The sequence below is a fragment of the Staurois parvus genome, unplaced genomic scaffold (assembly GCF_062004578.1).
Source record: "Staurois parvus isolate SC_StPar_1 unplaced genomic scaffold, SC_StPar_1.0 ptg000151l, whole genome shotgun sequence".
Classification (NCBI taxonomy): Eukaryota; Metazoa; Chordata; class Amphibia; order Anura; family Ranidae; genus Staurois; species Staurois parvus.
In genome coordinates, this window is record NW_028317947.1 from 23,343,061 (window position 1) to 23,369,653 (window position 26,593).

At 44.8% G+C, this 26,593-nt stretch overlaps 2 protein-coding genes across 7 annotated transcripts in view; one reads left to right on the forward strand and one right to left on the reverse strand.

The window, feature by feature from the left end:
• Positions 1-17,392, forward strand: part of KANSL1 (KAT8 regulatory NSL complex subunit 1) — a 156,170-nt gene extending 138,778 nt beyond the window's left edge. For all 3 annotated transcript variants that reach the window (XM_089674648.1, XM_089674647.1, XM_089674646.1), the window contains 8 exons: positions 648-800; positions 2,137-2,304; positions 2,407-2,534; positions 7,440-7,558; positions 8,838-8,895; positions 11,918-12,027; positions 12,116-12,329; positions 14,997-17,392. In XM_089674648.1, the coding sequence (XP_089530774.1) occupies positions 648-800; positions 2,137-2,304; positions 2,407-2,534; positions 7,440-7,558; positions 8,838-8,895; positions 11,918-12,027; positions 12,116-12,329; positions 14,997-15,200 (1,154 nt within the window). In that variant the 3' untranslated portion in view covers positions 15,201-17,392. The remainder of the gene's footprint in view (positions 1-647; positions 801-2,136; positions 2,305-2,406; positions 2,535-7,439; positions 7,559-8,837; positions 8,896-11,917; positions 12,028-12,115; positions 12,330-14,996) is intronic.
• The window catches only part of LOC149464619 (microtubule-associated protein tau-like), a 201,848-nt gene that overhangs the window by 73,323 nt on the left and 101,932 nt on the right, over positions 1-26,593 (reverse strand). The window contains exon 15 of one of the 4 annotated variants that reach the window (XM_089674656.1): positions 22,002-22,190. The exons of 2 other annotated variants lie outside the window; for them this stretch is intronic. In XM_089674656.1, coding sequence (XP_089530782.1) covers positions 22,150-22,190 — 41 coding nt within the window. In that variant the 3' untranslated portion in view covers positions 22,002-22,149. Of the gene's footprint in view, positions 1-22,001; positions 22,191-26,593 lie in introns of those variants that run through there. One more of the 4 variants, XM_089674659.1, reaches the window with a different exon arrangement.

Genomic DNA, 26,593 nt, shown 5'->3' on the forward strand with positions numbered 1-26,593 from the left:
TACAGGCAAATATACACCGTTCAGTCACTGTTGTGTACAGTAATGGCCACATATCTTTTGATGTTTTTTGTGATCCTTTTTTTTTTTAAAGAATTTAAAAAATGTTCTGTATAATGCACCCTACGGGGTTATTACTGATTCTTTCCTTTTTAAGGAATGTATACAACCATGGAGGTAGATGCCTTTTTCAATAGGAAATAACTTGAAATTCCCAGTAATTATAATACCCTGTATGCACATAAAGAGTACTAGGATGCAGAATGCTTTAAAATCTCTTTCCCATTTTTAATCTTTTTATGTTCTAAAAAGACATACTGCACTTCTATCCATACATAGAGCCATGCGTCTTATGTGCAGCTTGTACTTTATACAACAATAATAACCTAAATAATGGACTTTGCTGTCTTTTTAATGCCATCTCACTATCCATACAAAGGTAACCAAATTACTTGTGGGATAAATTACATTTGTTGTCCACTAATAACTACTAGATTTGATGCATCTTGCCAGGCAGTAAGCTAACATAGTTAGAAGTCACTATCCATATTTGATTGCACGCTGGACCCAGGAATGCAACCAGTGAAAAGAAACACTATTGAGGATCCTTCTCAGAACCATGTGACTCATATCTTGTACGTCTCTTCTAGATGTTCCAGCTGGTCTGCGATTCCATGCTCTCCTCCGTTCCCACAACAAGATGGACAGATTGAAATCCAGCAAAAAACTAAAGCAGCGTTCTTCAAATTCAGTCACGGAGATCCCCCGCACAGACCGCACGCTTGGACTTTTACATACTCATAGTGAGTAGGAGAGCAATAGCAAATAAGTCCAGTTGTCTTCTGCTTTCAGAATAACGTGCGCGCGTGTGTGTGTTCGTGCGTGTGCGCATGTGTGTTCATTCGCTGTGATCCGCATGCTTGTAGTTCATTCACACTGCTTGTTGCTTGGGAACTGTCTGTATGGGCAAGAGCTGTAGGCAGTTTGTGCAAGAGCCTGACATTGCATCCGTGATCCACTGATCGCAGGTGCAGTGCTCTGCAGGCTCTTATTAAAAATAAATAAATGCACTTTTTTTTTTCTTTTATTCTGCAAAAATGTACATTATTTTTTCTTTTGGAAACGTGTTTTGGCCTTTAAAGTGTTTGCATTAAAAACAAACAAACAAAACTGTTGTTCTGCTTTAAAGGCACATTGGATCGTGTTGCAGTAACTTTCTGGGTGGTGTTGTATTGTATGCTTTCTGACCCATGTTCTTTTGTTGCAGAACTCAATTTATAAGAAAGAAGAGCGAGAGGCGCCTTTTAAGTGCAGTAAATAACACAATTTAATAATCTACAATTTAAAAAAAACTCACAATAGTGAAGTGAGATAAAAAAAGCCCATCAATTGGGGATAGTCTCCAGGTATGCCACCGTCATCCACATCCTGCAGAAGTCCGTTCGACTGCTATGGGACCACCGTGGGTGGTAGGAGAGTCTCAGAACACTGGAACCGGAAGTGTCTGTGACCATCATGGACCGCAAGAGCTGGGGCGAATGTGACATCAGCAAGGGGAGAGGTCGGCACATCAAGGAAAGGAAAGGCTACGCGCTCTGAGCTTGCTGCTCCCTTCTGCAGGCCTTCTGCAGGGGATCATGGGGCCCCTGTGTCCTTGCCCAAACTCAAAAAAGCCTATGAAAAAGGTACCAGGGGCATCTCATGGCGCCCCCTACTGACCCCGGGCCCTCCGGCAGTGCCCGAGTTTCCAAATGGTCAGTCCGCCCCTGCTCTGGTCAGACACTTCGGTTCCAGCAGCGGCATTCTGAGACTCTCCTATCACCCACGGTGGTCCCATGGCAGTAGGACGGACGTCTCCAGGATGTGGATGTTGGCGATATACCTGGAGACTATCCATAATTGTGAGTTTTTTTTATACAGTGGCTTATTAAATTGTGCCATATACTGCACTTAGAAGGCGCCATTCTCTCTTCTTTCTTATACATTTTATCTCTATACAGTTAACATACTCTGGGATGGGTGCCACCTAAGCGGTTATAGAGTTATGGATATTCATGGACTATCATGGACTTATTGTGTATTTAACAGGATATGAGCCTCTAGTGCGCTGAGTGTGTTTCTACATTTTTTTTGTTGCAGAACTAACTCTTCACAGACCTTTTCCTGAGCTCTCTTCGAAGCAGCACTTGGACTCCCTGCAACGCACCTTAAAGTGTGAGAGATCACAAGTTCTGAAACCTGAGCGCTCGCTCATTGTCCCCATACCCCATCAGAAGAAACGCCAGTTCAGCCCGATAGAAAGAGATGGTAAAGGAGAAACTGCACAAAGCCTATAATCAGTTTTTTTTATGCAAGTGACACCCCTGTGAATGACTTTTGGGCTAACCTTCTTGTTTCCTTTTCTCCTAGGGCGACATGAGGTGGACCCAGCAGGGCCCAATCTTGCAGCAGATATTTCCTCATCTCTGTCTCACACCTCTCTCTCACGCCAGCTCTCCACACCATCGGATTCATCCTCACTCAGTGCTGCAGCTGCGGTACGTAGATGGTTTGATTTCCCAAACGCAAATGCTAGTTGCCAGCTTGTGTGTACTATGAGGTTACCTGCAGGTTCTGTTCTATATAATGCAATTTATGGCCAGTGGTTTTTACTGTATATCACAGGACACAGAGCAGGTTATTGATGACTATGTGGTGTTATATGCCAGCTATACAGTGCATCCAGAAAGTATTCACAGTGCGTAACTTTTGCCACATTTTGTTGTTACAGCCTTATTCCAAAATGGATTAAATTCATTTTTTTCCTCAACATTCTACAAACAATACCCCATAATCACAATGTAAAAGAAGTTCGTTTTGAAATCTGTGCAATTTATTAAAAATAAAAAAATGACAAAAAAACCCATGTACAGAAGTATTAACAGCCTTTGCCATGACACTCAAAATTGAGCTCTGGTGCATCCTACTGATCAAAGATCCATTATCTCCTGCGCTCAAGGACTCAGATCAAACAGGTGTTAGTGACAAACAGCGTGTTGTGTATTCATCCACTGGTGATCAGAGGTTGTGCAGCTCTATCATGAAGCTGGGGAAGCTTAATAAAACTGTAGAGGAAGATGAAAGAAAGAGCGCACAAACCTTGCGCATTACCTCAATAAATAGTGACTAATTTTATTAATAAGGAAATATACTCACAAAATGATTGTATAACAGGCATAAGTAACCATAATCCAAACAGGGTTACAGGTAAATCAAAAGGGGGGGGGGTATGAAGGCTAACGCGTTTCGAAGGGTGCTCCCTTCTTCATCAGAGCTGGGTTTGGCAGATAGAAACTTCAGTATGGCAGAATTCCCATGGCAAGGAGATATTCAGCCACTGAGTGTCAGTATTACAGCAGTTCAGCCTGTTTAGACTAAACAGGCTGAACTGCTGTAATACTGACACTCAGTGGCTGAATATCTCCTTGCCATGGGAATTCTGCCATACTGAAGTTTCTATCTGCCAAACCCAGCTCTGATGAAGAAGGGAGCACCCTTCGAAACGCATTAGCCTTCATACCCCCCCCCTTTTTGATTTACCTGTAACCCTGTTTGGATTATGGTTAATTATGCCTGTTATACAATCATTTTGTGAGTATATTTCCTTATTAATAAAATTAGTCACTATTTATTGAGGTAATGCGCAAGGTTTGTGCGCTCTTTCTTTCATCTTCAGCATCCTACTGATCATCCTTGAGATGATTCCACAACTTGACTGGAGCCCACCTGTGGGAAATTCAGTTGATTGGACATGATTAGGAAAGGCATAAACCTGTCTATAGAAGGTCCCACAGGGAACAGTGCATGTCAGAGCACAAACCAATCCATGAAGTCCAAGGAATCGTCCGTAGATTTCCGAGACAGGATTGTATCAAGGCACATATCTAGGGAAGGGTACAGAAAAATGTCTGCAGCATTGAAGGTCCCAATGAGCACAGTGGCCTCCATCATCCATAACTAAGACGTTTGGAACCACCAGGAACTTCCTAGAGTGGGCCGCCCGGCTAAAATGAGCGATCGAAGGAGAAGGGCCTTAGCCAGGGAGGTAACCAAGCACCCGATGGTCACTCTGAAAGAGCTCCAGTGTTTCTCTGTGGAGAGAAGAGAACCTTCCAGGAGAACAACCATCTCTGCAGCACTCCACCAATCAGGCCTGTATGGTAGAGTGGCCAGATGGAAACCATTCCTTAGTAAAAGGCAAATGGCAGCTCGCCTGGAGTTTGCCAAAAGGCACCTGAGGGACGCTCAGACCATAAGAAACAAAACTCTCTGGTCTGATGAAACAAAGATTGAACTCTATGGCCTGAATGCCAAGCCTCATGTCTGGAGGAAACCAGGCACCACTCACCACCTGGCCAATACCATTCCTACAGTGAAGCATGGTGGTGGCAGCATCATGCTGTGGGGATGTTTTTCAGCGGCAGGAACTGGGAGACTAGTTAGGATCGAAGAAAAGATGAATGGAACAATGTACAGAGACATCCTTGATGGAAACTTGTTCCAGAGTGCTCTGGACCTTAGACTGGAGTGGCCAGGCAGAGCCCAGACTTGAACCCGATTTGAACATCTCTGGAGAGATCTGAAAATGGCTGTGCACCGATGCTCCCCATCCAACCTGATGGAGCTTGAGAGGTCCTGCAAAGAAGAATGGGACAATTTGCCCAAAAATAGGTGTGCCAAGCTTGTAGCATCATACTCCAAACTACTTGAGGGTGTAATTGGTGCTAAAGGGGCTTCAACAAAGTATTGAAAAATACAAAGGCTGTGAATACTTATGTAGATGGAGGGGGGGTTCATTTTCTATTTTCAAAAAAAAAGCAAAGATTTCAAAACGAACTTCTCTCACGGTGTCATTATGGGGTATTGTTTGTAGAATGTTGAGGAAAAAAATGACTTGAATCCATTTTGGAATGAGGCTGTAACATAACAAAATGTGGCAAAAGTTAAGCGCTGGGAATACTTTCTGGATACACTGTATGTGAATAGATACTGACTGACCAATCAGAGAGGAAGTCCTCCCCTATATAACCCCTCCTATACGGGAAGTACTTCAGCTTTTTCACCAGTGTCTGTAAGATGGGTGCTCATTGAACATGTGCTCTGTGAGCATACTTGAGAGGTCTGGAACAGTAGTTCTGAGAATCAAGGACTTCAAACAGATCCAATCGAAAAGCTTTTAGCCGAAATGGATGGTGCCCAAGCCTTACTGGATAGGAGAAGAAACCTCGAGGTTTTGCCTGTAATGCAGCCATATGGCACTGGACCCTGCATAATGGAACCCTGTGCAGTGTTTGTTCTGACCAAGGCGCTTTTCAGCGGGGTCCTGTGCAGGTCCAAGGCAGCGGAAAGGGGAACAGAGTCCTTGAAAGTCTGCATGTCAGAGCCCACCGTGATGGGTTGGACTCCTGTTACCAGTCCAGCCTCAGGACTCTGAATTATAAGTTTACATTTGCAGGGTTTCTTTAAAAAGAAATGACTGGCCATTTCTCCCGGTGGCTTCTGGGGGCAGTGTGCTGTTTGGTCTGGCCAGGCCATGCTCTGTGGGGTTCAGAAGGACTGCTGTTTTCTCCTTCAGCCACTAGAGGGTGCGGGGCCACTCTGTATAGCCTACTCTTGTGTATTAGAGGCAGGAAGTAGAATGGTGGTCATTTTGTATGATTGAAGTCACACATGGGCTGAAGGATGAGGCTGCTGGGAGAAGGCTGGGACTCCCTGAAGTTTATGGCTGGATAATGAGGTGTGAGTACTACCTATGGGGGAGATGCATGATCAGACAGGACACGACTATACGCTGCATTAGTCTGCATATTCTCGGGGAGCTTGTACAGCCGTTTACTGATACACCCCTGCTCAGGTATCCGTGCACTTAACCTAAGACCCAAGTCTAGACGTCTTTCTGTTTCAGGTACAGTCGGTCCAATTAGTAGTGGCCTATGTGCTAGAGAGATTTCCAGGGGCTATTGTCTTTAATGATGGCATACCTTTTGTGTGCCGATTTTTTTCTTTTTTTTTCAGGTCTATCAAGGGCTCTGCGTTTTGCAGTAAAAGATCTTAATTTTTTGTTTTGAGGCACTGCTCTTTGGGCTGGTCACAGCCCCCTAAGTTTTCACAGAGCTCCTAGCCCAGTGCTGCATTTGCTAGGATCACAGGGGGGTGTCAATCTTGGAATACCTTGTTCCTGTGCTCAGGAAGCAGCGAAATATAAGAAGCAAAAGGTATCCTTCAAATCCGCCACCTGTTTATTTTCTATCCAGTGGCTGATCTCACTGTCTGAGGAGGGCTGCACCCCTGAAGAATTTCCTTTTGGTTGTCGCTGTCCTGGTTCCCTTGGCTTCCCTTTTGGCTGTGCATTTTCTGAGGTGCTGGAGAGTACATACGATCATTACGATCAACAGCCTTGTACCATGTGACCTCTGTGATCATTCACAGATTTCACACGTAGTAAGCAATGATGTCAGAAGTGACATCTTGCTTACTACTCTGCATGTGATCACTGATTGGCCAATCAGTGATCACATGATTGGGACCTCGCACAACGATCAGTGTTCCACTGTGTCCACAGGACACGGGCACTGGATCGCGGTGCTGCACGCTCCCAGGGAGCGAGCACAAGCAGGGGATGGGGAGGCCATTTATAAACGGCCACCCGCCCCTGCACTGCCACTGCGTTTATATACAACGGCCGGAAGGGAGGTGGTTAGCAGCTGTTGAGATGAGATGTCAGCCATGCAGGGAGTGCATTGATATCAGTCAGATAACATAGCTATACACAGCTAGAAAGCAATAGATTCCTCCATCGAGGCTAAACAGAGTGGATGGAGGAATCTGCACTGCTGGCTGTTGTATTTGAACAGTCCGCAACACCCGCAGCTGTCTAAATACCTGAATAGTGACTGCATCTGAATTAATGCAGTCACTGTTTAGCCATCAGTTTTCCACCCTGCTCCTTCTATTTTTTTTCAGCCATGTTTCGTTGAGCCTGGTGTTGCTGACAGGGCCACCCACAAGTTGAATTTCAGCCCATTTCAGCAGGAATCTGTCAAAATTCAAGCCTTGTGTGGCAGATTTTTGTATCTGCGTTATGTGAAGAGGCAGTAAAACACGATCATGTAGCACTGCAAAGTAGAGGACTGAGCCTGTGGATGCGATGAATAAAGATGACTACCTTCATATGTGATTCTAAACTATACATAAAAAAAGGTTTACCTGTACGGTAATAATCTTTACATCAAACAATTCACACCTATGCATTGCTGTAATATGCAGAGACACAGTAGTGGGTAATTCACAGCGCTGAGGTCTGCTTTGGAGGAATCGAGGCTCTAATGGTATGACAGATTAATTCCTAATTTACACACATCATATTGCAGATATTTTCATTATTGCTTTCTGTCATCTGCCAGGCTGCCAGGAAGAGGCGGTTGGAGACTTCCTATGACATTGACAATATTGTGATACCTATGTCGGTAGCAGCCACCACCAGAGTGGAGAGGCTGCAGTACAAGGAGATCCTCACGCCCAGGTAATGTCCCGATTGTATATCATCCTCCAGGGGCTTCTTTAGGGACACTTACTGTATTGGTAAAGGAGGTGGGTAGGGAAAGTAATTGTTGCTCTGTCCTTCAGAACAAACACACTTTATAGAGAAATTGTTATTTTGAGCAGCAAGATCACCGTAGCAGCTCAGGGGAGTTCCACTGCGAACAGTTCGGCTCTAAAGGGGTGGTATAGTGCACCTACTGTTAAGCAGGCCATAGATGATATGCTTTTCTTTCCTTCCACCATGGGTGGAAGGAAGGAAGATCACTGGATTCCCCCATCAATAGTCAGTGTAGATGGGGGAAGCCCTCCCGTGGAGCTATTGTGTTTTCCCGGCCAGCAAAACACAATGATTACTGCTAGCTGCTATAGCCACTGGCAGTAATTACATCCAAAAAATTCAACAGGCTGGTTGTACTGAAGTCGATTGAAGGATCAACTTCAGAACAACCAACCTGCCCATAGATTAATCGAATCTTGGTTGATCCCCACTGAACCAGCCAAGATTCGATCCATATGTGGCCAGCTGTATAGAGAGAATGGTGAAGATTAGAACACCCATCAAGATTTTATTGCTGTCTGTGTCCCTGTTGAGATTTTTTTTTTTTTTTCTCTTTGTCCTGGCAATCATTGTAACTGAGACCAAGTAAAGAAAAATCCAAAATTTTGAGTTGTCACCGGAACAGGAAAAGAAGGGAAATCCTCCAGTGGGCAGACCCATTTCAGCCAAGGTGTTCTCAAATTCTAATTCTTCTCTGTGTCCACCAACTTCCAGGTAGCAGGCAGTTAAAAATTTGTTTTGGGTGGTGTTCCTCTTTAAAGAACTTGTCATTGTGATTACTTGCTTAGTTGAGGTTCCCATTCATTGCTGCAGGCTGCTGATGCTCACCTCCTTCGAGCTAGGCTGAATGTGAGGTCACTGAATTGAACATGACCGGTATAGGCTCTCTGGTGGACTACAGGTTACCCTCTGCAGTCTTCTGGCCTTTGTGTCGATGTCCACCCTCACAGATTTTCCTGCAGGATGGAAAATCTGTGTGCAGTGATGAGCCCCGCCTCTAGTCAGCCCACCCACATTGCTAGCAGTTTTCACTTCTTTACATCTCTTCTGTTTTGGCTGGCCTGCCCCTTGTTCATACACTGCACTGGGTTCAGGTAACTTTTACCAGGAAATACTACTACATACAAAGGGTACAAGGTTCTGGTGTCACACCAGCCCAGGTCCCGGAATCCTCATTTCTTCTTTTTGTTTTCTCCTGCAGCTGGCGTGTTGTTAAAATCACTCCTGTGACTCCAAATTCAGAAAAGGACATAGATGAGGTGAGTGACGTCAGATACACATAATACTTTTCAGCTGATGTTTGTTGTTCAGACTTGGAGGTAGATGATCAGTAATGTCTTTTGAGTTTTAAAAAAAAAAATCTAAACTTCTGCAGGCGGTCGATGAAAATTCTCAGGAATGGTTCCCTGTGCCAACAGATTTTTTATTTTTTTTTAATCGAAAAAAAACAAAAAACAAAACATGCTCTATCCTATCCATCCATCCATCCACCCACAGGAGCGGACTGACAACTTATGGGGCCCCTGTGTCCTTGCCCAAACTCAAAAAAGCCAATGAAAAAGGTACCAGGGGCATTTCATGGGGCCCCCTACTGACCCCGGGCCCTCGGCAGTGCCTGAGTTTCCAAATGGTCAGTCCGCTCGTGTGTGTGTGTGTGTGTGTATATATATATATATATATATATATATATGTAAATACTTTAGCAGGGTACGTTTTCCCCTGAACTGCAACGCAGGGCGAAAATACACCATGTAACAATACAGTCCAATCCCACAGTAAGTTAAAGTCACTCAGCAGTGTGATGCCTCACAAGTTGTGTGGAGTGAAGTTCCTCGAACCATCCCGATGACCATTACACCACTTTATCCTGTAAGCATCATGTGGACCCCAAGGTACCACCAAAATACTTAGCGGCCCAATGTCAGATGTGTAGTGCCAGAGTTGAACCACAGTCCTACATGTCACATGTGGCACCACAGCAACAAACCAGCTGTATAACATGCTTCAAAAAGCAATTGGTGTGATGGCGGATAGGAAAGCGAGATAAGGAAGCGGGAAAATGTTCACAAGTCCGAAGCTTTATTGAATGACAGACACATAAGGAAAAAAGGGGGAAGGGGAAATCTTCTAAGACATCCTCTTTTGCCTTAAAGTCCTTAAGGCCATACAGTCCCCCTGCCTATAAATCATTCATCTACAATCTCATTTAGTCGTGCTGCATAGGCCCTGGTCTGTGCTAATGATTGGGAGCCAATCTCTGCAGTTCCCAGTCATACAGTGACAGCCAATCATAGTGCTCACATGAGGTTTGTTTACTAACAAACCTGTTAGCTGCAGCTGTCACAGAGCAATACAGTGTGTTCCACATACAGTCAGGTCCATAAATATTGGGACATCGACACAATTCTAACATTTTTTGGCTCTATACACCACCACAATGGATTTGAAATGAAACGAACAAGATGTGCTTTAACTGCAGACTGTCAGCTTTAATTTGAGGGTATTTACATCCAAATCAGGTGAACGGTGTAGGCATTACAACAGTTTGCATATGTGCCTCCCACTTGTTAAGGGACCAAAAGTAATGGGACAGAATAATAATCATAAATCAAACTTTCACTTTTTAATACTTGGTTGCAAATCCTTTGCAGTCAATTACAGCCTGAAGTCTGGAACGCATAGACATCACCAGACGCTGGGTTTCATCCCTGGTGATGCTCTGCCAGGCTTTTACTGCAACTGTCTTCAGTTCCTGGTTGTTCTTGGGGCATTTTCCCTTCAGTTTTGTCTTCAGCAAGTGAAATGCATGCTCAATCAGATTCAGGTCAGGTGATTGACTTGGCCATTGCATAACATTCCACTTCTTTCCCTTAAAAAACTCTTTGGTTGCTTTTGCAGTATGCTTTGGGTCATTGTCCATCTGCACTGTGAAGCGTCCAATGAGTTGTGAAGCATTTGGCTGAATATGAGCAGATAATATTCCCGAAACACTTCAGAATTCATCCTGCTGCTTTTGTCAGCAGTCACATCATCAATAAATACAAGAGAACCAGTTCCATTGGCAGCCATACATGCCCACGCCATGACACTACCACCACCATGCTTCACTGATGAGGTGGTATGCTTAGGATCATGAGCAGTTCCTTTCCTTCTCCATACTCTTCTCTTCCCATCACTCTGGTACAAGTTGATCTTGGTCTCATCTGTCCATAGGATGTTGTTCCAGAACTGTGAAGGCTTTTTTACATGTCGTTTGGCAAACTCTAATCTGGCCTTCCTGTTTTTGAGGCTCACCAATGGTTTACATCTTGTGGTGAACCCTCTGTATTCACTCTGGTGAAGTCTTCTCTTGATTGTTGACTTTGACACACATTCACCTACCTCCTGCAGAGTGTTCTTGATCTGGCCAACTGTTCACGGTTGTGAAGGCTGTTTTCTTCGCCAGGGAAAGAATTCTTCGGTCATCCACCAGAGTTGTTTTCCATGGTCTTCCGGGTCTTTTGGTGTTGCTGAGCTCACCGGTGCGTTCCTTCTTTTTAAGAATGTTCCAAACAGTTGTTTTGGCCACGCCTAATGTCTTTGCTATCTCTCTGATGGGTTTGTTTTGTTTTTTCAGCCTAATGATGGCTTGCTTCACTGATAGTGACAGCTCTTTGGATCTCATCTTTAGAGTTGACAGCAACAGATTCCAAATGCAAATAGCACACTTGAAATGAACTCTGGGCCTTTTATCTGCTCATTGTAATTGGGATAATGAGGGGAATAACACACACCTGGCCATGGAACGGCTGAGAAGCCAATTGTCCCATTACTTTTGGTCCCTTAACAAGTGGGAGGCACATATGCAAACTGTTGTAATTCCTACACCGTTCACCTGATTTAGATGTAAATACCCTCAAATTAAAGCTGACAGTCTGAAGTTAAAGCACATCGTGTTCCTTTCATTTAAAATCCATTGTGGTGGTGTATAGAGCCAAAAATGTTAGAATTGTGTCGATGTCCCAATATTTATGGACCTGACTGTATATCAATATAGGATCCAGAAAGCCCTCCACTGAACCAGGAGAATATTATTAGTTTGCATCTGTGCTGTAAAGCAGCAGTTCTGGATGCACAGACAGGAATGATTTTCATGGCCACACCTACTATCCAAAATTAGGAGTGAACCCCTTGTTTTGGGGGATTTGTGATGCAACTACTTTTTATCTCTTTCTTAGTAATCCATTTTCAACGACTATCTGTGTATTTTTAATGTGCGATATCTGTTTTTGTTCATTCCAGTTGGAGGATCTCTCAGATGCAGCTTTTACGGCTTTGCATGCAAAGTGTGAAGAGGTAGAACGAGCGAGGTGGATCAGCAGCAGCCTCCCACCTCAACGCCGGGGCAGCAGGTAATGTGACTCCACCCTTACTGCTTTTAGTACACTGATTCATGCTGGGACTGAATGAAGGTGTAACTGCCGTCCATCTGTTTTCCAGGACACATCGGACTTCTGAAGGCTCTATGACCCCTCAGCCTTTCACACTGCAGCCTCCCTCCCCTGACACCAGTAGCTGGCAGGCTGTGCCTGACTTCTCTCCGCTCAGCCCTGACGTCTTGTCTGCTCCTCCCACACCCACTTCAAGGGACACTCCGCGTCTGATCTCTGAGGAGACACAGAGCTCCGTGTCAGACTCAGGTTATGAAGAGACGGTAAGGGATGTCATTTGGAATTTTGTATGTTTTACAGAGGAGAGAGGGAGATGTTTTGTCCTGACACCCTCCCTGTCCTAGAGTGACAACTCTGCTTCTCATAAGTATAGTGAGTGAGTGTTGTCCCTCAGACAGGAAGTGTTTTACTGACAGGGACCACCAGGTGCAAATAAGGCGGTGGGGGGAGCCTGCAAAAATAAGATGAATGCAGCCACCACATCTACAATAGTGCTCAAAAGTTTTTCTACCCTTGGAGAATTGGTAATATACAGTGCCGTTTTTTTAATGAAAATATGAGCTAACAGGCAAAACTAATTTCTTTTATTTCTTATGGGATTTACATTCAGCTGTAGGTCAGAAAACACAGCAAGAAGTAAACAAGTGACATGACCCGTGTTCAAAAGTCTGCATACCCTTAGTTTTTAATACTTTGTATTGCCCCCTTTGGCATTAGTGACGGCGTGCAGTCTTTTGTGCAGAAGAATGCAAATTGTCTGCCAGGATTTTCTGATAACATGCTGCATTCATCTTACCATCCATTTTCACAAGAATCCCCGTGCCTTTAGAACACGCTCACCCCCAAAACATCAGTGAGCCCACCACCATGTTTCACAGTGGGGATGGTGTTCTTGTTGCTGTCGACCCCTCTCCACACATAGCACTTATGGTTGTGACCATACAGCTCTGTTTTGGTCTCATCGCACCAGATTACAGTGTGCCAGAAGCTGTAAGGCGTGTCAAGGTGTTGTTCGGTATATTGTAACTGCTTTTTTATGGAATTGGCACAGTAAAGGCTTCTTACTTGACCATGCAGCTCATTTTTGTTGAAGTATTGTGCTCCTTTGGGGGGGGGGGGGAAAAAACAATTTTTTCAGAGCAGCCTGTAGTTACCTTTTTTGGGTTTTTCTTTGTATCCTGAACAGTTTTTCTGGCAGTTGTGGCTACAATCTTTCTTGGTCTACCTGACCTCTGCTTGGTATCAAAAGATCCTTGAGTTTCCACTTCTTAAAGCGGAGTTCCAGCAACAACAAAAAAAAAATCAGGAGCTACAAAAACTGTAGCACTTGGCTTTTAAAATATAGTCACTTACTTGTCCCTCGCTCCAGCGGTGTCCTCACCACAGCTGGTTTCACAGGCTGACTTCTCTCCCTGGCGTCGGCATCTTCAGTGTGGGCACCTGGCTGCGACAGCTTGCGGCTTCACAGCCGGGTGCCCACTACGCATGCATGAGAAGCGCTGAGCTTTGTGAATGGCCCCGTAGTCTTCTGGAACCTGTCACGTGTCCCAGAAGACTAGGGGGAGGGAGGAAGGACAACTTCTGCTTCCGATCGCCTTAGGCAATCGCAGCGGAAGTGGGAGCGGGTACCTGTCAAATTCGCTAACACACTCATTGACTATTTATACACACACTATTAATCCACTAAATTCAATTTTCATTTGAAAAAAAAAAATCAATTTTCAATTAAAATTGAAAATGTTTTCCTGTCGCATTCAGTTTTAAAAAAAAAGAAAATTAACCTTTTTTTTGCCATTTGAACCCGTGTGTGTCACCTTGTATGTCTGTACCAAGGCCAAGCATGCCAGCTTATGGAAACTTTTGATCCGGGCCATTTGAGTGATTTCTGTTATGATTTAAAAAGGAGCCAAACAACTATGTGATAAGTGGATTCATATGATCACTAAGCTTAAATAAGACCTTTTGGCATGATCAGTCATATTTTCAATGTCGATGCCAAAATGTCACAATTTCTTCCAGGGTGTGCAAACGTTTGAGCACAACTTTACATTGTATTTGTTTAGATACCATTTGAAGGGTAAGGTGGATTTTTCACATCCGGATGAATCATTTGACCTTGACACTGGATATTCAGTGAGATTTGCAAGTCTTAATTCCCCCCCGCAATGTTGGACTTTTCGATGTGGTGTTTTATTATGTAGAATGTGGAGTACCAGATGTGTACAGCCATTCATAAAGTCACCCTAGTAAAAGGCAGCGCAGGGTGTGATGGGAGCAGTTTACAGTGCCACCTGCTGGCATCATTGTAAACGTATCCAGGCTTTGTGTTTCAAATTTTGTTTGATAAAGCTATTTTTCTTTTGGGGGAGGGGGGGTGCACGTTTAGGACTTGCATTGACACAGTTGAAGGGATGGTTAAATGTACCCGGCAGGTAGAGGTGAGTTTACACTGAAGTGTGTTGTTGTTGTTAGTACCACAATCGGAAAGTTCTTTATGGGAAATCGCCTGTAACCAATGTTTGTTTTTGATTGGATGATGGTTGAATTTTCAACTAGCTGCTTATTTTTGAAAATCTTTTTAAGAATATCCCATCTCTTGAGTCCTCAACTCTTCCTTTCTGCTGTGACCCTTATGTCCGTGACATCCAGACCGCTGGGCACGACCTGCTATGCTAGTTTTTTTATACCACTTTCATTTCTTTCTTCCTTAGTGATATAGGGGAATTGAGATGAGGTATTCCTGCTGTGGCAGTGAATGGTCCTGGAAGTCCTAGCAAAGTGGACAATCGTCAAAAATGCAAAAATGATTTAAAAATTGTAATCTGCAGGATAGTTATATAGTGGGGGAAATGTAGAGCAGGTGTTGTTGGTTTGGCTTGAAGTAAACTGAAAAGCATGAAGCTTCATTTTCCCCTCTTTGTCTTTTTCAGACTGTACAGCCCTGGGAGAGGCGACACTTTCCCCTTTCCTATAACCCAAAACCAGAAATTGCGGGAACCAGCGAACCTACAGACTGGGGAGGGCCGCGCCCCTCGCGCCGATCTTCCTGCAGCTCCCGAACTGCCAAAGACACAGAGGGACCCCCTTCCTCTCCTCCCTGCCCTTCCTCCAGACCGCGGCCCCTCCACAGATAAAGAACAGTGGCGGGTGAAAAACTTGCAAAGAAAAAAAAAAAAAAATCTATATAAATATATATAAATCCGACAAGACAATTTGGCTTCAGAAGAATCCTCTGTTTGATATTCAAACTTTATCCCCGGAGCAGAGCGCCAGTTTCACAGTTTTTAGTGAATTTAAGAACTTTAGAGATCTGTTACCTTCTCCTCGTTATCTTTGTTTCTTGTTTTTGTTCTTTTTCTTTTTGTTTCTTTTCTTCTTTTTCCTTTTAATCAAGCTATGTTGTATGTGTGACACCGTGTACTTAACCCGCTGCCGTCCCTCCGGCTCTATGTGTGCAGCTCAGGAGTCGGAGGTGCAGTTGCTGCAGTTTGTGGCTCCCCATTTTCCCTAACGCCTGAACAGTGTGTGCTTGTAACAGTTTGTTCCTACTAGCTCCTCAAGCGTGGCTGCAGCTGAGGTATCAGAGACGAGGGGCAGGGCTTATGACATCTCAGACCCCACCCACGAGGTACCTCTATGTACTAGTAATCTTAAGAAAGCACTTATTTCCACGGCAGGATGATATAGGGCTTGGTTCAGATGCCAAGTGGGTATGTTAAGGCCTGTACTGATCACTTGAACAGGCAACATTTCATAGTCATTATCATAGAAAGTTTAAAATTGCATTTCTAGAAAGTTTTTTCATTTTCTGTTGTAGCTTAATGGTGTTCCACGTGAGCAATGTCTGCTCACTGTTTTAGTCCTATGATGACCATGCTTGACATGCCAAATGCCGATTATTTGAAGAATAATCAAAGGCTACTATTTAACTATAATGTGGTTACAGGGTATAGAAAAATGAGCAGAATCTGTAAAATGCCCATTTCAAGCTAAAATGTTTAACCAAAAGTTTTGGTTTTTAGTTTTGTTAGTGCCTAAAGCTGACCATACACAAAGGTACCAGATAATTTAAAATCCTTCGAGAACTGGTGAGGATAGGAATATAGGATAGCTGCCAGCGCTGACTTGTTTTTAAAGGTGCTGTTTCCAGGGCTGGTCGTCCTGCTTCTGTCTGAACTGGAACAAGTCAGGATTGCAGTTCTATCTTCATAGCTGTATGCTTGTTGTATGTGGGTCAGTATGTCCATTTGGACCCAGGATAAAAAGCACACCACCCTGGCGCCTTCTCCTTTTTAAAAACAAGTCAGCATCACATCACCCCTTATTTCTATCTTACCTGCTTGCCTTTTAAATTCTGTATGAAACCCCAAATCTATTTTCCAGTATGTTCTGGCATTGTGCATCACTGTACACAAACTGTGAGTTTATCAATCTCTTGCAATATTTGTTCCTGAAGATCCTGCCAGTAACACTTCTGTCACAGGCTGATGGCCCCAAGCTGCTGTTTTGCAATTGGCAGCAGCCTGCTGTGGGCAGCCTTCAGTTGGTCGGTGAGTTAAGCATGACATCTGCAGGAGACGTGCGGTTGGTATGATGGGCAGCTCAACACCTAACTGAAGGCTGACATCCTTTTTAAATAGAAGGCAGTGGCTTAGCATTACCAACCTACAGCAGGAAGTGCTGGAACCGGCAGGATCTTCATATAAGACGCCTAGAGCGAAATGGACAATGGCAGAAGGAAGGATGGCATTGTGGGTAGGTAAGGCTGTTGGAATCTGGTACTAGCATTCAAAGCTAGTCGAACCTGGACCCACTACAACCACCTTTGCTGTCACAGCCAAAAATATGCCATCAGAAGACTGAAAGAATTGAAAAAAAAAAAAACAATAGATCAACCATCCTTCTGAAATTCTGCTCCTTGTCTGGTTTTCCGGACTGACCTTTTTTAATAAAGGAATGAGGACATACTGAAAACAGATTCGGGTTTGCATACATTTTAGGGCCCAGCACTAGATTTCACCTCCAGTACCAGTTGCTCCTGACATTGTCCCTTTTTTTTTTTTTATAATTTGCATCACGTGACAGTCTCATTGCATGTAAGGTCAGCTTTATAAGACCTGGTTGACTGCAGCAAGCGATTCTTCTTGGGCTTTAGTACTTCTATCAGTTTTGTAGGCTACAGCATCTTTTACAGAAGAAATTGTTTCCAATTTGGTTTTGAATCATTGTGTTTTCCATTTAGACACGTTCCTTATTTTAATTTGGTGATATCAAAGTAAATACTTGCTACATAACTGCCTGCTTGTATTAAAAATGTTGTTGCATATCCATCTTGCAACTTGTCTTCTCTTAATTCTAGACATTGGTCAAAGACATGGTTCAACAGTTGTGTGGTAATGCTGCCTGTGGGGACTGTAAATGTGACCTGCAATGGGACTCCATCCCGATGATTTTCCCTTTTTGAAAGGAAGCAGGACGGAGAAGAATGTGCAGACTGACATTGCTGATCTCTTGCTTGAAAACAAATGCTACCTGTCTGGCTCACCTGCTGTCATTACTGGAATAGATGTCAGACCGGGTCCTGGCTTCACTCTCTTCAGCATGTGTGCTTTTGGGAGTGACTCAGGAATTATTGAGGCCAGACAACTAGTATTTTCGGTAATGTCAGGATACATTTCCTTTAAAGTTAGCCTGTCAGCTGTTTAACCTCTTGGCGTCGGCCACATGCAAATGTGCGGCCTCCCGGTGTCTGGGCCTTGACACTGAGCGGCCGCACATTTGCGTGCAATTAAGAAAAACATATGTGCTGAGAGCGCGCACCCTGCACGCTCCCAGCACACATGTCCGGTACTCACGGAAAGGTCCCGATCTCTTTCGATCGGGACCTTTCCCATTCATGTAACCACCATGACAGCGAATCACGGCGGTCACATGACCCTAAAACCCCACCCTGTCTCCCGGCTTTTGAAACCCTTAAAGGGCCGGGAGGTGCTGGCGCCAAGGGGTTAACAAAACAAATCTCAGTGGCAAGTCCCTGTAATAGAAAAGGAATATTCTTCACCTCTCCAGCAGCCCATGTCTCCTACCCCCCTCCATCACTGCAACTTCCATCAGTTTCTTCAGCTTTCAGCACTACCAGGAGTGCCTGATGCCTGTGTCCCCTACTGCGTATTATGGTTTCATCCCAACTCCCCCATCACCACAGCCGTAATGTAGGGGGCGGTAAATGGAACTACAACACACAGCAGGGGACACCGAGATCTGACTCTCCTAGTGAGGAAAGTCAGAGTCTTGCAGAGGAAACTGCTTTTGAAGAACTTTTAACAGGTTCACTTTAAAGGACCACAGTACTCTTGTGATGTGAAAGAGCTCCTGTTTAGACTCACAGCTAGACAGAAACTGAGATATTTCTCACTTTTGCAGTCTGTTCCTTTTATTGTTGGGCAAAAGGGAGGAGGAATACATTGCTAGTTGGCAGGGATCCCTGAACAGGAAATCTGACGTGTTGGGGAAAGTCCCCCTTTTACTTCACAAATGTAACACATTCATCTAAAATTGTCGTAATATCCTCAAACCACGAAGTATCTATGCAAGAAACAAGCTAAAGTCTCTTACTTAAAATAATTTGAAAACATTTTGTAACTTTGGTGTAATGGTCCTTTACATGTTTGGTATGAAAACCTATTCTTAATTACGTTTACCAAAGATGGGCTTTTAATATGATCTCTCACAGTGGGGCTGCACCGCACAGCAAGGTTTAATCGCTCGTTTTGATCTGAGAGGCATAGAGAAGATCTGCGCACCTGATCTTGTGGGCTGCAGTGTCTCTTCCCCATACTCCCAGCAAGTCTAGGTCCTGACGTCATCAAGACCAATGCAGGATGCTTAGCCCTGCACTGATGCTGAGGGACGGTCTGCTATAGTATGGGGAGTGTTCTCTGCGGGGGAAGCGGAGGATAGAAGTTAGAGTGCAAAATCCTCTCCCCTCCTCTCTAAACGAGTCCAGTCCCACTGTAAGGGATCGTTTTTACATTTTCTGGAGTGTGACTTTGGATGCTAGAAGTATCAAGAACACTTTAATGGAAACCTTCCACCTAGAAGGTTGGTGTTGGGAAACATCTGAGGTGTGAATTAGATTTGCCTCTCTCAATGGTTTTTTAACTTAACGATGTTTCCTTCCCTTCTTCCCCACTTGTCAGGGTTGGTGTCAAAACGCTTCATGCACCAGGCTCCTGGGGCCCATAGAACTGGATGAAAATGTGTCTGTATTTGCCCGACCCAGGAGTCACAGACTTTATGAACAGCTGCCCATAAAATGAATGACAGGATGCATCTGGACATGGGTCTACACCAACCAAGAAGGGATGTTTCCTTTCCTTTCCTTCCCCACTGGCCAGGGTGGTTGGTGTCAAAACGCTTCATGCACCAGGCTCCTGGGGCCCATAGAACTGGATGAAAATGTGTCCGTATTTGCCCGACCCAGGAGTCACAGACTTTATGAACAGCTTCCCATAACAATGAATGACAGGACACATCTGGACATGGGTCTACACCAACCAAGAAGGGATCTTTCCTTTCTTCCCCACTGGCCAGGGTTGGTGTCAAAACGCTTCATGCACCAGGCACCTGGGGCCCATAGAACTGGATGTAAAATGTGTCCATAAAGTCTGTGACTCCTGGGTCGGGCAAATACGGACACATTTTACATCCAGTTCTATGGGCCCCAGGAGCCTGGTGCATGAAGCGTTTTGACACCAACCACCCTGGCCAGGGGGGAAGGAAACATCCCTTCTTGGTTGGTGTAGACCCATGTCCAGATGCGTCCTGTCAGACTTTATGAACAGCTGCCCATAAAATGAATGTCACTCCTGGGTCGGGCAAATACGGACACATTTTACATCCAGTTCTATGGGCCCCAGGTGCCTGAAGCGTTTTGACACACAGCACCCTGGCCAGTGGGGAAAGAAAGGAAAGGAAACATCCCTTCTTGGTGTAGACCCATGTCCAGATGTGTCCTGTCATTCGTTTTATGGGCAGCTGTTCGTATTTGCCCGACCCAGGAGTCACAGACTTTATGAACAGCTTCCCATAACAATGAATGACAGGACACATCTGGACATGGGTCTACACCAACCAAGAAGGGATGTTTCCTTTCCTTTCTTCCCCACTGGCCAGGGTGGTTGGTGTCAAAACGCTTCATGCACCAGGCACCTGGGGCCCATAGAACTGGATGTAAAATGTGTCCATAAAGTCTGTGACTCCTGGGTCAGGCAAATACGGACACATTTTACATCCAGTTCTATGGGCCCCAGGTGCCTGGTGCATGAAGCTTTTTGACACCAACCACCCTGGCGGCCAGTGGGGAAGAAAGGAAAGGAAACATCCCTTCTTGGTTGGTGTAGACCCATGTCCAGATGTGTCCTGTCATTCATTGTTATGGGCAGCTGTTCATAAAGTCTGTGACTCCTGGGTCGGGCAAATACGCACAGCTGCCCATAAAACGAATGACAGGACACATCTGGACATGGGTCTACACCAACCAAGAAGGGATGTTTCCTTTCCTTTCTTTCCCCACTGGCCAGGGTGCTGTGTGTCAAAACGCTTCATGCACCAGGCACCTGGGGCCCATAGAACTGGATGTAAAATGTGTCCGTATTTGCCCGACCCAGGAGTCAGACTTTATGGACAGCTGCCCATAAAATGAATGACAGGACACATCTAGACATGGGTCTACACCAATCCTCATGTAAGCCTGTGCATGCACATACACCCCTAGGTGTACACAGACCTGCCTCCAGGGGCCATGCTTCCGCAAGTACCAGCGTATCGCCCACATACAGCCACATCCTCTAATTGATTTCTATGGGCGGCTGTATTCCACATGTAGCATCATGTGGCCCCCAGGTGCCTGTGTGCATGAGGCCTTTAGGAGCATCCATTTTTTTTATCCCCCCTTCCATATCCAGCAGCATATAGTTGCTTTCCTTTTGGCTCTGTGTGCTGAACAGAACAGTGGAGCAGCAAAGGGAATGTCTGGTACTTTTGGGTATGGGGTAGTCGGGGACTCGCTCCACTGGGAAGGTTTGCATGACATTGAACTTACTGTTTTGCCTTGGGCGAAGCTCAGGTTTGCTTTGAGGCTGTCTGCCATAGATGCCTTGCTGAAAATTCCAACAGGTGGGGGATGCACAGCTTGGACTCCTAGCAATCTATAGCTGGGAACACACTACGAAAGCTTCAATTGCCTGTCTAGGTTGCCTAGGTTTTTCTTTTTTTTTTTTTTTTAACCATGTTGGGCATCAAAATCGAACACTTCTGTGAGCTTTCTTCTATACCCCCGTCATCTAAAGTGTGTCTTGCCGCTTCTGTCTGCGCATGGTGACCTCCATGCTAATAAATATCTCATGTTCTGTTAGGTGGGGGAAGCATTGTGTACACTGATAATGTCATCACTAGCTTTAGCCAAATGTGTATTTTTGTATTTACTGTACTTTTCACAACTGGTCACTTCATACTGGTTGTCATTTTCTAAAATCCCTGTCGATTCTGTCGTCGTTCCTGACGGTCTATAATATTTTCACTCGCAGCTACCAAAATAAGGCCTCCATCTCAGTCTCCTTCAATGCAAAAGGTTAAACTCCGTCTGTATTTACCTCCCCCTGCTCCCCTTTTAGTTGTTTATATCATATTTCTTGTCCATTAAAAAAAACAAAAAAAAAAAATAATGTATACATTTTTTTATTTTTATTTTTTTTAAACCCTGTGTAGACACGGACAGTCCTCAGCACTGAAAATGTTGATGTTGTTTTTAAACCTTGTCCACTTCTAAGCATTAATAATGGCTTCAGTTCTCCAGCAAGAATTTGTTGAACGTTTTGAGAACATTTAGCATTGTATAAAGGTAAAAAAAAAACAATAATGAAACACAATACGTGTATTTTGTAAATAACTTTTATTAGCTTTTCTGTTTTGTTTCCACTCTCCTTCCTTTTCCCAGGCATTGTAATGATGGTTGAATATCCATCTTATGGGCTGTATAGAGTGATATATATATATATTTTTTTTTTTTTATGTTTAACATCTTTATCCTGTTGGGGGGGAAAAAATTCCAGAAAAAAACAGTGCTTGAGAGAAAAATAAAGAAAAATAAACAAGTTAAACATGGCTGTATTAGACTTAATTTTCTTTCTGTAGTAGTGTTGGGTTTAGTTGCACGCTGTGTACCATAGGGGTGTTGGGGGGAGGGTGTTTGTAGGAACTTTTCCAATGCAGATAACTATATGTAGTGACTGGGTTTACGTCTGCTTTAACAATACAAAATTTTCATAAAAACAGTAACTTGCAACAAATCTTGCAACTTTCTTTAACCGCCTCCCGCCCGCCATATAATGTAATGAGGGGTGTAAGGTGGTTCTTTCGTTCTGGGAGGACGTCATATAACGTCTTCCCATTCTAACCGCGCATGCGCGGCTTCGGGAGCGCGCAGCGCGGCGATCCGTGGTGCGCGGTTTCCCTCTGACACGGGATCACTGATTAACGGAAAGAGCCGAAGATGTCGGCTCGGTCATGTGATCAGCTATGTCCAATCACAGCTGATCGCATGTAAATAGGGAAATGCCGGTTATCTGCATTTCTCTCCCCACGAGCTGTCACGCTGACAGAGGAGAGGAGAGATGGTAATCGGCATCCCTCAGAGGGGACATGTGCACTGATGATCTGTGTAGCCCCAGCAGTGCCACCTGTCGTCCATCAGTGCCATCTGTCAGTGCTCATCCATGCCACCTGCCAGTGCACATCAGTGCCCATCTGAGCTGCCTTTCATTCAGTGCTGCTTATCAGTGCCATATATGACTGCTGCCTGTCAGTGCCCATCAGTGATGCCTGTCAGTGTCCATCAGTGCGGCCTCATTAGCGCACATCAGTGAAGGAGAAAATCACTTATTTACAAAATTTTATAACGAACTAAGAAAAAACTATTTTTTTTCAAACTTTTTTAGTGGTTTTTGGTTTGTTTAAGAAAAAATAAAAAACCCAGAGGTGATTAAATACCACCAAAATAAAGCTCTATCTGTCACAAAAGAAGATAAAAATGTCATATGGGTACAGTGTTGTTTGACCGCGCAATTGTCATTCAAAGTGTGACAGTGCTGAAAGCTGGAAATTGGCCTGGGCAGGAAGGGGGTATAAGTGCCCTGTAGGCGAGGGGTTAATATTAATTTGTAGTGAACCTGCTATGAAGTTCCTTGTTAAGTCACTTCCTGTTATAGGGTGACAACGCTGCGACCTGTTTCCCAATTGTGCTCCTGTGCTGTCACATGTTCTGCAAGTAGAGACTACAGGTGGCTGTGCCAGAGCACATTGCACAGACATGATCCACTGTTGGCACCAGCAGGAAATCTACGCTGACAATTGATATGCAGCAGTTGCTGGAGAAAGTACATTGAATGTCTGCAGGGGATTGTTGCATCCATCAGTGTTAGCCAAGAAAAAAAAAAGTATGATGCATATATCTGATTGTACATTTATCTGATAAATATTCCTAGAAAGTTTAAAAATAGAAAGATATTGCTTGAAGAATTGATTGGTATAGTTGGGAGTTTTGGTCTTTTTCAGGCCATCTTCCTCCTATCCATCTTGTGATGACCTGTTGTGCTCCATAAACATGTAAATATGCAGTGGGGTCACATGACATCAAAATCATGTGTGTATTGAGTGAGCAATACTTTTGGTAGTCAGTCATTTTTTGTGATGGCAAGGAAACCTAGCTGGGAATCTGACCAGGTAGATCACGATCAGGGCTGTGCCGATCCATCTCCCCAGCCCCCTTCGCTCTCCTTTTATTAACAGAGTGGAGCGATAGGAAAAACAGAGCCAGATGGGGGCAGGAGCACGGGAGCTAAAATAGTTAACTTTTTTAGGTGGTCCTAGCAACCAATCAGCTTGTTAACTCTGACGGCTCCTGCTCCCACCCTTCACCCAGCATGGTGTTGCCTCTGGGGAAGGGGGGGGGCAGGGGACAGTGCATAGGAGGGGTGCAGAGGACATTACGGGGGGGGGGAGAAGGGGGGGCAGAGGACAGTGCTATGAATGGGGGTGGGCAGAGGACGGTGCGGGGGGGAAGAGGGGGCAGAGGACAGTGCTATGAATGGGGGTGGGCAGAGGACAGTGCTATGAAGGGGGTGGGGTGGGCAGAGGACAGTGCAATGAAGGGGGTGGGGTGGGCAGAGGACAGTGCTATGAAGAAGAGGGAGGTGGGCAGAGGACAGTGCTATGAAGGGGAGGGGTGGGCAGAGGACAGTGCTATGAAGGGGGGGGGGGCAGAGGACTCTACAATAGGGGGATGTAGGTCACTAATGTGGGGGACAGTAGAGGACACTGCCTTGGGCGGTGTGAACACAGGACACTACAATGGGGGGGGGGGGGGCAGTGGCCACTACTGTAGGGAGAGGGGCAGAAGACACTATGGAGGAGGGGGATGCTGCTTTGGGGGGGACAGGACGCAGGACACTACAATGGGGGAACAGAGGACACTACTGTGGGGGGGTTGATTTGAAGCCGAGCAGAAGACACTTCTGAGAGGCACTGTGTCCTTTGTGCCATCTTTTTATTGGGGGCTTGATAAAAAAAAAAAAATTATCAAGCAACGATGCTGCACCCCAGGGATCTTTGATGTCCTGTATGTTGTCCTCGTAGATCTCAACCTCTGAAAGGTTTCCTACCTGTGGTCTATGGGGTAGTCTCGGTGGATGAATGCAGGGCCTTTTCCCAGTAAGTCACCTCCTGTGATCTCTATTACAGCCAGAACTACAAATCTCTGTGCCGGACAGGAGACTGGGGGCTGAATAAACGGAAAGATTTAACAAACTCTGCAGCAGCCAGAGATGGGGCCGGCCATACATGGTTCAAATGTCGGCCAGTTCAGCAGGAACCAGCCAAGGATCGAACCATGTGTGGGCAGGCTGAATGTACCAACTTGTGCTGTTGACAGGGAGGGGTTCAGTTCTGCACTTTTGGCCCCTCCTGTCCTGAGATTTGTGGTTACATCATTTTGTGCATGTCACGTCCAATGAAAACTTCCCAGCATGTGGTTAAGTGTGATCTTAATTGTCTTGTACTGCAGAAGGATCTGTAATCAGACCACGGTGTTATGTGCTGCTGCTTTCAGGTGATTGGGAATGTTCCCTGTGCCCCCTCATAGAATCCCACCTACTCTGTGTGTCCTTCGGTGGTGGACCTCTTCTCTGGAGACGTTTCTACACCAATACCTTCTGAATGTTTGTTTTACTGGGTGGTCCTCCAGGCCTGAGCTGATGCCTGCTTCAGTTTGAGGGCCTGTTTGCTGCTGTTTGTTTATATTGTTGCCCAGTTTATTGCTTAGGGGCATCTCCTGGTCTTACTACAGATCCTGTGCTGTACAACGTACCAATCAAGTCCATTACAGTACGGGACACAGGCTCCTTCCCCTCTCTTTTTTTTTTGCTTGTGGAGTGGCCAGGGTTATAGGAGTGCGCTGGCTGGTGTTTTGCCAATGTCTTATCCTCAGAAGGTAGTGGTATGTAACCCGGGGTCTAGGGGTACAAGTCCTGAACTTTACTCCAAGGTATGGAAAAGTCAAAATTCTTGTTTTTTTTTTTCATCTTAGTAAGGACTCCAAAAGAAAATGATTTTTTTCCAGTAAAGAGCTTAATATTGAAACCTGATTTGTTGCCACAGGCAACACCCATCTTATCTTACCATAAACACACCTTTAGGGTCATAAGAAATAACATTTCCAATTGCATATCTGCCTACAAATGAAATCAATTAGAAATGCTCATTTAATTTTATCTGTAGGTGGAATGCTGAACACTGAGGCAACGCCAAGCTTCTATCGTTTGGTGTGTGTATATATATATATATATAATGTGTGTGTGTATACTCCAGACAAATATCCAGCACCTTTCAGTAAGGACATGAATTAAAAACAATTGTATTAATATATTGTCTGCCTGAAAATGAAGCCTTGAAATGCCTGCAAGGCACACAACCTACCTGTTTAGCAGGGTTCTACAGTAGTAGTCTGGGGCCTAAAGCAGCAGGTTTAGAGTACTGAACCTCCGTTTACAAATTGTGAATTTGGAGGTCAGAAATTAACTCTTGTCAGAAGGAGGAGGGAGGTTGAGAAGGGTCATAAGACTCTCTACAGTTCAAAAACCCCAAACCACCTCTCTTGTGTATGGTTCGGAGGCCTGTATAGATGAAATGTCCTGCATATAAATTTAGCAGAATGTCCATCTTATTCTGGGCATGGCTACAGCGTGCCAATCACTCCAAGAACCCATGTTGGTTCCCTGTTAGAACAGGAGACGGTGAGTTTCTTATGTGAGCCTGGATGGTGTACAGCCGATCATACATAGGTACTGCAAATATTGTATGTAAAGTATGTTCTGGGACGGACAGCAGGCATGTTTTCCTCCAAGACCCTATGCACACGTCTTTTCCTTCCTCTGGACGCCCTGCCTATGCTACAGGGGAGGAGGAAGCAACG